This window comes from Saccoglossus kowalevskii, chromosome 11 (assembly GCF_978046115.1).
Source record: "Saccoglossus kowalevskii chromosome 11, keSacKowa6.1, whole genome shotgun sequence".
Lineage (NCBI taxonomy): Eukaryota > Metazoa > Hemichordata > Enteropneusta > Harrimaniidae > Saccoglossus > Saccoglossus kowalevskii.
The window spans coordinates 14,506,845-14,520,966 of record NC_140651.1 but is presented as its reverse complement, the minus strand read 5'-3'; the positions used below and the strand labels follow the sequence as shown (position 1 = coordinate 14,520,966).

Sequence of the window (14,122 nt, the reverse complement as noted above, 5' to 3'; positions counted from 1 at the left end):
CAATACACTCAACAAAGTCAAAGCTGACGTACAACGTTCATTTTAGAACGCATGAAAAGTACTTTGACCAACCAATCAGAATCATGCTCTTAGCAGAGTGCCACTGCGTCCCTTTCGCAGAGTGCAATAATCGACACTCGAGTCACACAATTGCGTCGCAGAGTTAGTTTTTAGACCACCTTACATAAATGAAGTGTGGCAAAGCAAAAATGTACACACACCTTTCATTGATTGGAACAATAATGAAATCCTTTTCAAAAATGTCCACATGTCTGGTCCAAGTCTTGACTCGCTCATGCCTTCTCTGCTCCAGTGTCATGGTAACTGAAGAATCAACTATCCTTTTGACTCTCTGAGTTAGCCGCTTGTAAAAGAAAGAACTGAACATGTATGTGCGTTTTCTGTCAGCTTCACTCAACACATTAAGTGTCAAGTACCTAGGGTAACAAGATACACAGCTTTGAATATCTGGAGAAAGACAGCATGATATGTTGAAGAGACAAAAAAAACAGAAATGTTAATTCTATCACATTGAGTTCCACTAATGGCACTACTTTTTACATATCATTACCCTCAAGTGATCAGGTGGCATATTACACCATCATAAAGGTATTATCAACTGCACTACTTTTTACAAATCAATACTTTCAGGTGATCGCTTGACATTATCACAAAAATATGGATTTTTTTGACAAATTTTAATGTCAACATCCTTCTCTAATCTATACTATGAGATGAAATGCAGAAAAAAAATGCATTTTTGTTTTGATTATAGCAGTCAACTTACCACAAAATTTAATTACTAGTATATTGTGTAAAATAAACATTTTATTCACACACCCTTCAAGAATGCAAAAGATTTTTCAGGAGTTTACAGACAGTCAAGTTTGATTCAAGCAAATCATATGTCAGTTGACATTGAACATATTGTTGATATCTATTAAATATTTACCTAAATTCTTATCCACTAAATACTATGTGATTATCACAATAATACTGTTTATACAATGACAGTAGAGAAGTCGCATTGAGCAATGCATAGTATGGGATGATGCATTCCCCATACTGCCCGAGTGTGCTAACTTACTTCAAATAGAAATCTATGATTACATCATTAAGAAATTCTCCTTCTCTGAGACAGAATAGATCTTCATTTGTAATTGTAATAGCTCCTGTACACGGTGGTGGAGGATATGAACATAATCTGAAACACAATTAGAATAATTATGAATGGAGAATCATAATATCTACATGACAGCAAACAAGCAACCAGGCAACTTCTCGGCTGAGATAGCTCCGCTGTTAGTTATACACATTTTAATTAAAGAACTGAAGATATCATTAGAAAATGAAGAAATATAAGGGAGGTCCACATATAGTACCTATAAATATATCAAAGCAATCCAAGAAGTCTAACATATCACTTTATTAAAAATGACAAAAATATTCATCAAAATTAGAGAATTGAAGATATCATCACAAAATGAACAAATCTAAAAGAGGTCTATCCAAGGTACAAATACACCAAGTATCAAAGGAAAAAAGAATTGTAGTTTTCAAGAACAAGTCGAAAAAGTTGACACGGACGACATCAGACAATCACTTATATAAGCTCGGCTTGAAAAATCAACAGCGGAGCTAAAAATGCGGTTGATACGAGTGGTGGAGTGAGAGACATGATAAAACTAGATTTACAGTTCACATCTAGAAATTGCAGCGATTTGATATTTTACAGGCATCTAATACAGACACTTCCAACCCACCACAATCCCAGTGAAATAGTTACAATAATACGATAACAAATTTTGGAATTATCACAGACCTCAAAAAAAGCATTAATGTAATTTTTTCTGAGACAAAATGATGCACATCATCATCAAAATCCACAAATCATCATTATCCTCAACATCCTCCATGACATAGAGTCTTCCAATACAATAAGGGACGACGTCAAAAGATCGATGTCGGATAAAAAACTTATTTCCTTTAGTTTGGGGGTGGGGGTGGGTTGACCTCAAAAAGTTTCCATCCTACAAAAACGATTTTATTTTTTAATGAAGTCAAAAAAATCTTGGAGTATTTGTAGTTCGTTTTTTTTCTATCCAATCATGGACAGAAATAACCGAAAAGGGAAAAAAAACAGAAAAAATGGTTTGGTTCGAGTGTAAATTTGTGCGTCAAATGAGGTGCATTTGTAAAATCTTTTTACACCCACCCGACAACCAACTGCTATGCAATACTACTGTCCGATTATCAATTTGTATTTAATGGTGAATGTAGTCTGACGCCATGACCAATATTTATCAATTAAGTTTCAGTGTGGGGTAGGGGGGTTTGGAAAAAAACTAAAGAAATTAAGTTTTTTATCCGACATCGATCTTTTGACGTCGTCCCTAAATTACACCGTAGTTGTAATGTCTTCAAAATGCATATAAAACAAAAAGATAATTTAAACCTGAAATTAAATCAGGGGTTAACATCAGTCATATAACAAGTAGATAATCAGAATACTCACTTTACAATACGCTCACTAAATACACTGTGATCATCCAACTCAACTGCGTCACTAGCCTCAAAACTTTGGTATCTAGTAGTCTGCAGAGTTGTGTTCGTTTTTTGTGACTTTATTGCTGAACTGTGATCTCTACAAAGCACCAGCAGGTCATTAGATTCGTCTTTAGTAAGCTGAACAAAGAAACCATCTATAGTGAAGAATAATAAATCAGTTACAGTGATAAATTTTTAGAGAAACATTTATATCATAAAAACAACAAGTCATTGTCAATGACACGTCCCCGTTCCGTTCATATTTGAGTGACATATACATTCAAAGCAGATCATGACCGAAATCTCAGACCACTTTCAGTACAACACATTGTACTAAATCTGAACAAAATCCATCCATGCATGACTGAGATCCGGTTCCGGAATTGTGAAAATACAAGATTTTGATGCATTTTCGGCCTTAAAATGGCCATCATTCAACTATTGTTAAGCAGATCATGAAACAAATGCACCTATCTATTTGTGACATGATGTACCATGTGTGTGTGAAGTTTGGACTTGATCAATCCAGACATGTCTGGGATACGGATCCAGAACTGAATTCTTTAAAACAAAATGGCCGCCAGTCGGCCATTTCGAACTTGATCCGAAAAAAAAATGTCGTGCATCAAGGTCCTATTATGTTTAATGTATGTACCAAGATTGAACAAAATCCGTCCATGCATAACTGAGATCCAAGTCCGGAATGGTGAAAATGTGCGATTTTGATGCATTTTCGGCCTTAAAATGGCCGCTATTCGGCTATCGTTAATCGAATCATGGAAAAAATGCATGTGCATATGTCCCATATAATAAGTGATGTATGAGTGAAGTTTGAACTTAATCGGTCCATGCATGTTCGAGATACAGGTGATCACGGACGCACGCACGGACGCACACAGGGCAAACCATAAGTCCCCGTTTTCGGACTACGTCCGAACGGGGACTAAAAACACTAACAAACTCTATGTTGAGGGCAGTTTAACATGAGTGTACAAATACACAATGTACAAAGCAAGCAGCCTGACGATGTATGTATATATGCTTTAGTCATAAATACAAACACAGAAACAGATGTTATCAAGCATTATTGATGACAGGAATTCTCAGGGTCCTGAATATAGAGTCTGTTTGATTCGGCAGCAAAACTGCCAGTGTCATCCCAATAGATGTTTTAAATGGGCAGCCCCCGCCACCAATAAAGTATAGCATAATAATTAAAATTTCACAACTCACCTATATTATTTGAAATTCCTATATTTCTAAATATTTTTGATAGTGTAGCAAAAGTGTACAGGTCTAGAGGATCTTTGAAAGCTATCATTAATATTCTCTTTTCAGATTCCACTAGAAGATAATTTGGTAAACAAGAAAGCATTGTTTTTTGTTAATTGCATTTGTCCCAGTGGTGCATGCCTTTGAAGGCACACTCGTTTGGAGCTTGGATTATAATGTTGGTTGGGATAAAACGAATAGCCAATCATTTGAGGTTGTGAAATTGTGAACTTAAAAACCCAGTGTATAAGCTCAAAACATAAAAATATTGAAATTAAATGGAAGTAAATACTAAATACAGTACATACCCATACTGCCAGGATCAAACCATCCCATTGATTTGTGCTTCATATTACATCTATCTCGGATGAGATTACCAACACGTGGAGTTGTAATTATATTCATTAAGGCAGCTGGTGTTTTTGTATGAATTTCAAATCTAGTCATATCTTCACCATTAATAGTAAATGTTATGTCACGACCATCAACTGTTAGGTAAACATAAATTTAATCTTTTGAGTACAAAATTTCCCCCCTCACTGAAATGGAGGTGAAATTTGAATTCAATCATAATTTTGGAACAAACAAAGAAATTGTGATAGAACTTATACATGTAGTTGTTGAAAAAAAAATTTATAATTTTCACAACTCATGTGGAAAAGAGCAAACTACCTATGTTGATTGTGCCTAAAGATGACTTAAGACCATCAAATGGTTACATAATGATTAGAGAGGTTCCGATCAAGATGTGTAAACTGAAAGCACTGCCAAAAAAAAATGTCAACCCTTTTCAAGCTTAACTTATATTTTTTCAATTAGTCTCAGTAAACATTTTACCCAGATTTTAGGTGTCTCAAGAACTCTGCAATTTCAAACTATATTTGGAATTAGAAACAATACTATATTTGCTAAATTAGAAATGCACCTACACAAAAACTACATTCATTGTATGCTAGATCATTGTGATCATCTCTTTTATTTATGTCAGTGCATGTATTGTGAGAAACATACTTGTAACTGTTAATATAACAGACTCTTCAGTGAAGATGACATCTGGTTTGAAACTTGGAACCTCATAACTTCCAAATCGAATAGACCTCATTGGAATAATAATAGAAGTTGCGGAAGAAGACGGACTCTGAGTAACTATCAGCTGTATTGGCTTTGAAGGCCTCTTTTTTACTACTACACTTCTTGATGTCGGAGTGTTACCAGACTGAAAGAGATACGATGAAATTGGTTACCACATTTATCGCTTTGAGTACCAAAGTCGACTTTCATCACCATTCACAAAATAGTTCTATATATTGTGTGCATAATAATTAGGTAGTTTGCCTATCATTGACCATTTGAGCACCAAAGTCAACTTTCATCACCATTCACAAAATAATTCTATATATTGTGTGCATAATAATTAGGTAGTTTGCCTATCATTGACCCTTTGAGCACCAAAGTCAACTTTCATCACCATTCACAAAATAGTTCTATATACTGTCTGTGCATATTAATTGGGAAATTTGCATATCATTTGCATATCATTAACTCTTTGAGCACCAAAGTCATCTTTTGTTACCATTAACAATTTAGTTCTATATACCATTAGTGCATATTAATTAAGTAATTTGCATATCATTGACCATTTGAGCACCAGTCAACTTTCATCACCATTCACAAAAGTTTTATATACTGTCTGTGCATAATTAGGTAATTTGCATATTATTAACTATTTGAGCACCAAAGTCAACTTTTGTCACCATTCACAAAATAGTTCTATATACCATATGTGCATATTAATTAGTTCATTTGCATACCATTAACCCTTTGAGTGCCAAAGTCAACTTTTGTCACCATTCACAAAATAGTTCTATATACTGTCTGTGCATAATAATTAGGTAATTTGCATATCATTAACCATTTGAGCACCAGTCAACTTTTGTCACCATTCACAAAATAGTTCTATATACCATATGTATATATTAATTAGGTAATTTGCATATCATTAACCCTTTGAGTACCAAAGTCATCTTTTGTTACCATTAACAATTTAGTTCTATATACTGTCTGTGCATATTAATTGGGGAATTTGCATATCATTAACCATTTGAGCACCAAAGTCAACTTTTGTCATCATTCACAAAATAGTTCTATATACCATGTGCATATTAATTAGGTAATTTACATGTCATTAACCATTTGAGTACCAAAGTCATCACCATTCACAAAATAAAATCTAGACCTTTAGCTAATAGAAAGTTATGCCCATTCTGTCCAAAATGATCAATTAAATTATTGAAAAATACTTACAAATAAGCGAAATATTGTACCATTTAGTTCTATATACTGTCTGTGCATATTAATTGGGGAATTTGCATATCATTAACCATTTGAGCACCAAAGTCAACTTTTGTCATCATTCACAAAATAGTTTTATATACCATGTGCATATTAATTAGGTAATTTACATGTCATTAACCATTTGAGTACCAAAGTCATCACCATTCACAAAATAAAATCTAGACCTTTAGCTAATAGAAAGTTATGCCCATTCTGTCCAAAATGATCAATTAAATTATTGAAAAATACTTACAAATAAGCGAAATATTGTACCATTTGGGCGAGAAAATTATGGCAGTCAACGAGCTGCTAATTGGCTAGCTATTATTACTAATTATTATGCAAATTAGATAGGAAATATGTGCAGATTTCAAACAAAAACTAATCAGGTTTGTGCATTACTCCAAAACAAGCTTGAAATCCAATAGGTGGTTCATGAGATATCAGAGAAACAGATTTGCATACATGCTTATGTGACCCAGTGCTTTACCGCTACTTTTTTTATTTCTGTAAATCAGTGTAACTGCTAGAGAAAACTAAACTTAACTTGTAAACCGCTATTATAATTTAGACCTTAGACTTTGTGTAAAACTCTGCAGTTTTAGTCAATGTGCAATATCTGAAGTTCATGAGGAGATTGAGTTCTTCCTCAAGCATTGAATAACTTTGGCAAGAAAAAGGTTTGAACTGACAACATCAACAACAGGTAATATCTAATGACTGCGTTATTCCAGTTACCATTATAGGTTCTTTGCAAATAGATTGCCATAGAATGGTCATTTTAATTATCAAGTGGCATGCATTGTATTTATGAAAATTAACTTATGTTCAGTGTTGTGAACGAGGAAATGCTACTCTATTTCACTATTTTTGTGGTTCAAGTTAGAAACATTGACTTGATAGTGTAGGTATTATGTCTGTTTTGACCAAACTTGAGTGATTTGCACTAGGGCTGCCGCACTTTTGCAATTTTACTCGACACTGACCAAACCTGTAAGTTCATATCAGCAAACCTACACTCAAGGCATTTCTCGTACATTTCACACACAAACAAACAGAAATAAAGAAACAAATAAAAGCAACTATATTGTTCTTACCGCATCTTTCATTCTATATTTTTTGGGTATTACTGATAAAACATCTGAACTGGATGAACTTGAGATGTCAGCAAACTGAGTATTATTATCTGGAAAATAATTACAAAATGTTATACAATGGCTATAATCATTGACATCATACATCTACATGTACTGCAAAAATACTTTGAGGTATTCTTGTAATAACCTTTTATTATACATCCAAGAATACATCATGGGAATGCCGAAATCCAAAAAGTTTAGAACAGAATCAGCGAACTTTTTTGTGTGCAGTCCGGTCAAACCCTGATGGCAGCCATGTTTGTTTTTATTATTAGAGGACGCTTACATGTGTAATCATTCCATATTTGGAATTTGCATTTCCTAATATGGTTGGATGAAAATAACCCGTAAAATACCGCAAAATTACAGCATGCTGTAATGTATGGCGTTACGTTGACAGATGTATAATAATACAATTTTCCGTATTACCCCAGGCACGCGCCCCTCCCTGGGCAAGCGCCCACCCCCCTGTTTTCACAAAAGTTACATGTTGCTGACATTCTCGGTTAAACGCCCAGGGTAATTTTTAGCCAAGAATGGGGTCAACAATAAAGTTTTATTTGTCAAAAACGAACGCGTTTGATTTATTTAAATAGTGTGTTTGTTACGGTAGTTCTCTTTTTGGAGTGTGTGGTGGCCCTGAAAAAGGCCGTTTTGTTTGTGTTTTTACGTAAAAACTCATTGGAACTTAACGACGTAAGATGAACCACGCAGCATGTTGGCGCACACGTTCCGCTTTGTTCTCTTCATTCGCGATGAATCCAATATTGCAATAATCCATACTTTGGTGAGTGATTTGAAGCACTTAGCTTTGGTTTCAAAACGTAGCACTTCGCTGACTGAATCCATAACGAAAGAGCATCATCAGGCGATGGACGCGGGGCTTTTTGGCAACGACTGCAAACGTATCCGTGTCCAGCCATTGCTTGGCCACGTAGAGGTCAAAATACGCGTTCTATTTTTACGCGTTAAGTTTGGCTCTTCCGTTTCACCCCCTCCGGAATGTTCTACTTTCGCAGCCTAATCGCAGGTTTTTCAAAAAACGTCGAAAAAACACAAGAATTAGTAGAAATGTTCCTGTTTTGGGATTATTGATAGAGAATAATTTCTTTATTACAAAAATGCTGAAAACCCGCGAGTTTTTGCCTTAGTTATTTTTTTATTGGCGAAAAACTGTGAACTCGGCAAATTTGGTTGCACAACTTCCCTTTATCATCTACACCCAGCGACACCGATGCCAGCTGACTGTGAACGGGAGCTAGCACTTTTGAGCCATCACGTCGTATACTTGCTACTTTCTTTCCATCCTTCATCACAGCTATGGCACTACGGTCATGTGGATTATTTTTCTGTCGTTGAAGAAAAAACATTTTGCCGACCTCAAGTCCATTATGATAACCATAATGAGGCATGCCGACGGTGGGAACTTGTTGCAATTATAATTTTGTCCTGTGTGTGGGTGCGTGAATAAATCATGTTAATGAGGTCGACCAGAGTTTATTTTCAGTCTGTTTTTTATGTATCGCCATTTGGATATGTTTATGTATTCACAATAGTTTGTAAACATTTCACATCAATAATAAAAGGTTTATTTGTTTCATAACACTGTCTGTTATTCTTCAGTAATCATGATGCGATGTATCAATACGTTGGGGAAAAAAGTTATGCTAATGAGGTCATCGCCATCTTGGATTACAAGTGGTAGTTTTTCCCGGCCGTTTCGACTTGCACTGATCACGGTTACAAAGAAAGTAACCGTGCAGTGATTACAATACCTACCATACTTTGTAGACAATTTCAGTGAGTAATACAACTTCATTCGCTGACATAAAACAAGTTTTATTCTTGAAATTCAACCCTGTGTTTTAGTGTTCCCACAGTTCTCACGATTATTGAAACCTCGCATAAATCAAGAAATAAGTACGTGTACAAAGTGTACGAAAGCATTCCTTTATTTGACCTTATCATACGATCACAAAAACAACTTTTTAAAATCTTTATTGGGGTGGTCCTCGGGTAAGCGCCCACCCCCAATTTTTCCCGATTTTGTATGTTCAGGCCCCTGGGCGCAAGCCAGGGGTAATACGGTAACATTCCATAAAAAGGCAAATTTTGACTTTTTTCGGCATTCAAAATTTGCCATTTTTGGGTACACAACATCACCAATATTTAGTGCATTTCAAATTATTATGTCACTTTTTTTCTTTGGTTAAAGAGAAGGCTGCAACAACATAACACACGACAGAAATACACATCTAGTAAATTTTTTTTAGTTGGCCTGTAATGACATGTACGTATAATATAATCTGCAAAAGGACTGACCCTGTTCCTGGAAACTAACAGGTGACGTATCAAAATGAAGCCGAAGATCATGGGATACATTGGATGATTCGGTATTCATTCTCTCTGCTGGAGAATAACACTGTGGTATTGATTCACCACCATCATCACCATCATTGCTGATTGGTTCTATAGTTGTTTCTCCTGCAGACGGTATAGCTTCATTTTCTTCTTCACTCCCGCTTGATATAGTCACACACTCTATATAAAGATTATAAATGTAAACAAAGAGAATATTGGGGGGAAAAAGCATGCTTTTCAATTTACCAATTGAGCCAGAAAATTAGTGTAGTATTTGTAGTGAAAATGCATATGCACATGAGACACTAGCAAGTTTAAGATGCTTACTGTTTGAAAATTAGAACAGAAAAATGTTTCCCTGACGGAGAAAGCGTGGCTTTGTGGTTTATGTGACCAAACAGAAAATGATTATCACTTTTTATTAGTTTGTACTTTCAGATCTCAGAATCATGTGTATATACCACATTTGTTCATTACCCACAAATATCAAATTTATCACTTTAATCAAACCTTTTATTTAGCATCTAGCCGGCTTTGTTTTCCATGCTATCCTCGGGGGCGGACATCCGGGCATTTTCACTGCCTGGCAACCCGCGGCGGTGAAAACAAAGGCCCAAAACTCGCAGAAAACGGTACTTTGGGGTGATTGTTGAGACTCCTCTGAACAGTGCAACAAGATTAGCCCAACGTGTGTAACATATATAAATTTGATTGTTCGGGATTACTTCAAAGTTGAGTTTGTATTGTTTTCTTGAATTTTCACCGGCTCGACCGGCGTTCCACAGCAGCGCGCCAGAGCCCATAGAAATGCATGGTACAGTGGTGCGCGTCGTAGCAACGTGGAACGTCTGTGACGTAGCTCCGCCCCCGAGGATAGGACTGAGACAGACAGGGAGGTTACAAAGCTACAGTAAATCCAATGCTTTGGTTTTGTATTAGATGAGAACACAACAAGCACCTGTGATAGTTGCAAGGCAGTGAAAATGCCTGAATGGCCGCCCTCTAGAATTATATTCAAAAAATGTAGCTGGGTTTTGTGACTGTACACTGAACAGCAGATCCTGTTATTAAATAAGAAATAGTATTACTGACCTGGTTCTAACACTTCACGTACTTTCCGTTTCCGTTTTGCAACAGATGAGTAACTTTTCTCAGTACATTGACTACCGCTTAGTGTTTCACATTTTGCACGTCCATAAGTTTTTAAAACGGGTTTCACAGAAAAGAGTTTATCATCATCATCATCATCTTCTTGGGGGCTGGACATATCATTCAATAGAGCGCCATAGTAAGTCTTTGCATTCACAGTAGAAACTTTGGATTTTTTTGTTTTTGTTTTGATACAGCAAGGATCAATTTTTCTACGACAACGTGACCAATCACACAGTTCAAGGTCACGTGAAATATTCCCACAGTGGGAGCATGCTGCACATTTGTACGTCTCTTTTTCTTCTTCTTCTTCATTTTCTCCCCGCAGTGATATTTCTGTGATAAATAATTATCCTTCATAAATATCACACTAAAACCTATGATGACATTGGGCTATACAATCATAGATTTGTGATGGTATACAACTTGAAAACGTGTGTCATGATGCACATACTTGAATATATTCTTAACATCACATAACAAAGTAAACATTTGGAAAGACTCAAATTAGCAAGATTGTAATAACACTATATGCACGTAGCACATGCTCTATAAATATTACAAAAACTGCCTTGAGGCAAACAGAAAGCATTTTTCACAGATTCACTCCCTTGCATTACCATTTCTACAAATTTGGATTTTTAAGATAATTTCTAAATTCATTGTTTACCTTCCTGCTTGGCAAAATTTATATCAATCTAAATCAATACTTAGTTGGTCTCTTCTTGATACAATATTAAGTATCTTGCAAAAACACAAACCTGACTAATTTACTTTAATTCAATTTCAAACAACTCGTACTACACCACATACACATACCTGATTCTTCAGGTAGCTCAGCCTCAAACTACAGCAGTTTCACAGTAGAGTTAAACAAGTCAATGTACCTGATTCTTCAGGTAGCTCAACCTCAAACTACAGCAGTTTCACAGTAGAGTTAAATAAGTCAACATACATGATTCTACAGGTAGCTCAGCCTCGAACTACAGCAGTTTTACAGTAGAGTTAAATAAGTCAACATACCTGATTCTTCAGGTAGCTCAGCCTCAAACTACAGCAGTTTCACAGTAGAGTTAAATAAGTCAACATACATGATTCTACAGGTAGCTCAGCCTCGAACTACAGCAGTTTCACAGTAGAGTTAAATAAGTCAATGTACCTGATTCTTCAGGTAGCTCAGCCTCGAACTACAGCAGTTTCACAGTAGAGTTAAATAAGTCAATGTACCTGATTCTTCAGGTACTCAGCCTCAAACTACAGCAGTTTCACAGTAGAGTTAAATAAGTCAACATACCTGATTCTTCAGGTAGCTCAGCCTCAAACTACAGCAGTTTCACAGTAGAGTTAAATAAGTCAACATACCTGATTCTTCAGCTACCTCAACCTCAAACTACAGCAGTTTCACAGTAGAGTTCAATAAGTCAACATACCTGATTCTTCAGCTATTTCAACCTCAAACTACAGCAGTTTCACAGTAGAGTTAAATAGGTCAACATACCTGATTCTACAGGTAGCTCAGCCTCAAACTACAGCAGTTTCACAGTAGAGTTAAAGAAGTCAACATACCTGATTCTTTCAGTAACTCAGAATCATGGTTATCAACAAGCGATTTCTTCTGTAATTCTTCAGTTCTGTAGTAAAATAGAGAAGTAACAGCGTAAATTTGATTACACATATTATCAGCTGTTTATTTTGTAGTTAAAAGAGCAAAGCCTACCCAAAACAAACACAAAATGGATGTACAACATTATTCCAGAATTCCCCGAAATATAAGTCTTTGAATATCTTAAAATTGTTCGCCAAAATGTTATCGCAGCATTTTGCACAGTTTTTCTATATAATTTCTTTGATAATTTTTGATAAAAATTAGCAATTGCCTCTGGGTATATAAATATAAACAAAAATAATGCAGGTTTAGTTTTTGGCGGGATTGTTGGTATTTGATTTGTGTTATACTGCCCTCAACATGGAACTTGTAAGTGGTTTGTTTTTATGAGGTAAATGTTTTCTCCAGTATATAAATACGACTATAACTAATGCCGTTTCACACATCAAGATTAGTTAAATCAAAATTTCCGACTAGTACTGTTTCTCACAATTACAAAAACAGAACTGACCTAATCACAGAATGCCATTCAGAATATGAAACAGCTCAAACTTGAAAAAAGTGAACAGATGTGTTTAATACTTCTGTATGATTTTTAGTGGTTTGCTGTGAACACCATGGAAGTTTATTGCCATTGTCATTGCTAAAATATTTCCAAAATAGTAATGAACAAGTCATTGTCAATGACACGTCCCCGTTCCGTTCATATTTGAGTGACATATACATTCAAAGCAGATCATGACCGAAATGCACCTGCATATGTACAACACATTGTGCTAAATCTGAACAAAATCCATCCATGCATGACTGAGATCGGGTTCTGGAATTGTGAAAATACGTGATTTTGATGCATTTTCGGCCTTAAAATGGCCATCATTCCGCTATTGTTAAGCAGATCATGAAACAAATGCACATATCTATTCGTGACATGATGTACCATGTGTGTGTGAAGTTTGAACTTGATCAATCCAGACATGTCTTGGATACGTGCATCAAGGTCTTATTATGTTTAATGTATGTACCAAATTTGAACAAAATCCATCCATGCATAACTGAGATACGGGTCCGGAATGGTGAAAATGTGCGATTTCAATGCATTTTCGGCCTTAAAGCAGCCCCCATTTGGCTATCTTTAATGAGATCATGAAACAAATGCACATACATATTTGTGACATGATGTACCTTGTGTGTGTGAAGTTTGAACTTGATCAATCCAGACATGTCTCGGATACGGATCCAGAACTGAATTCTTTAAAACAAAATGGCCGCCAGTCAGCTATTTCGAACTTGATCCGAAAGAAAAATAACGTGCATCAAGGTCCTATTATGTTTAATGTATGTACCAAATTTGAATGAAATCCGTCCATGCATAACTGAGATCCGGGTCCGGAATGGTGAAAATGTGCGATTTCAATGCATTTTTGGCCTTAAAGCGGCCGCCATTTGGCTATCGTTAATGAGATCATGAAACAAATGCACATACATATTTGTGACATGATGTACCTTGTGTGTGTGAAGTTTGAACTCGATCAATCCAAGCATGTCTCAGATACGGATCCAGAACTGAATTCTTTAAAACAAAATGGCCGCCAGTCCGCCATTTCGAACCCGATCCAAAAAAAAAAATGACGTGCATCAAGGTCCTATTATGTTTAATGTATGTACCAAATTTGAACAAAATCCGTCCATGCATAACTGAGATCCGGGTCCGGAA

At 35.8% G+C, this 14,122-nt stretch overlaps 1 protein-coding gene across 2 annotated transcripts in view; it reads right to left on the bottom strand.

The window, feature by feature from the left end:
• LOC102808441 (sentrin-specific protease 6-like) overlaps positions 1-14,122 on the bottom strand; it is a 34,437-nt gene that overhangs the window by 7,093 nt on the left and 13,222 nt on the right. For both annotated transcript variants that reach the window (XM_085504891.1, XM_085504892.1), the window contains exons 6-15: positions 12,369-12,433; positions 10,746-11,138; positions 9,615-9,833; positions 7,251-7,339; positions 4,831-5,035; positions 4,128-4,307; positions 3,781-3,891; positions 2,516-2,702; positions 1,088-1,204; positions 222-437 (exon numbers count right to left, since the gene is read on the bottom strand). In XM_085504891.1, the coding sequence (XP_085361017.1) occupies positions 222-437; positions 1,088-1,204; positions 2,516-2,702; positions 3,781-3,891; positions 4,128-4,307; positions 4,831-5,035; positions 7,251-7,339; positions 9,615-9,833; positions 10,746-11,138; positions 12,369-12,433 (1,782 nt within the window). The remainder of the gene's footprint in view (positions 1-221; positions 438-1,087; positions 1,205-2,515; positions 2,703-3,780; positions 3,892-4,127; positions 4,308-4,830; positions 5,036-7,250; positions 7,340-9,614; positions 9,834-10,745; positions 11,139-12,368; positions 12,434-14,122) is intronic.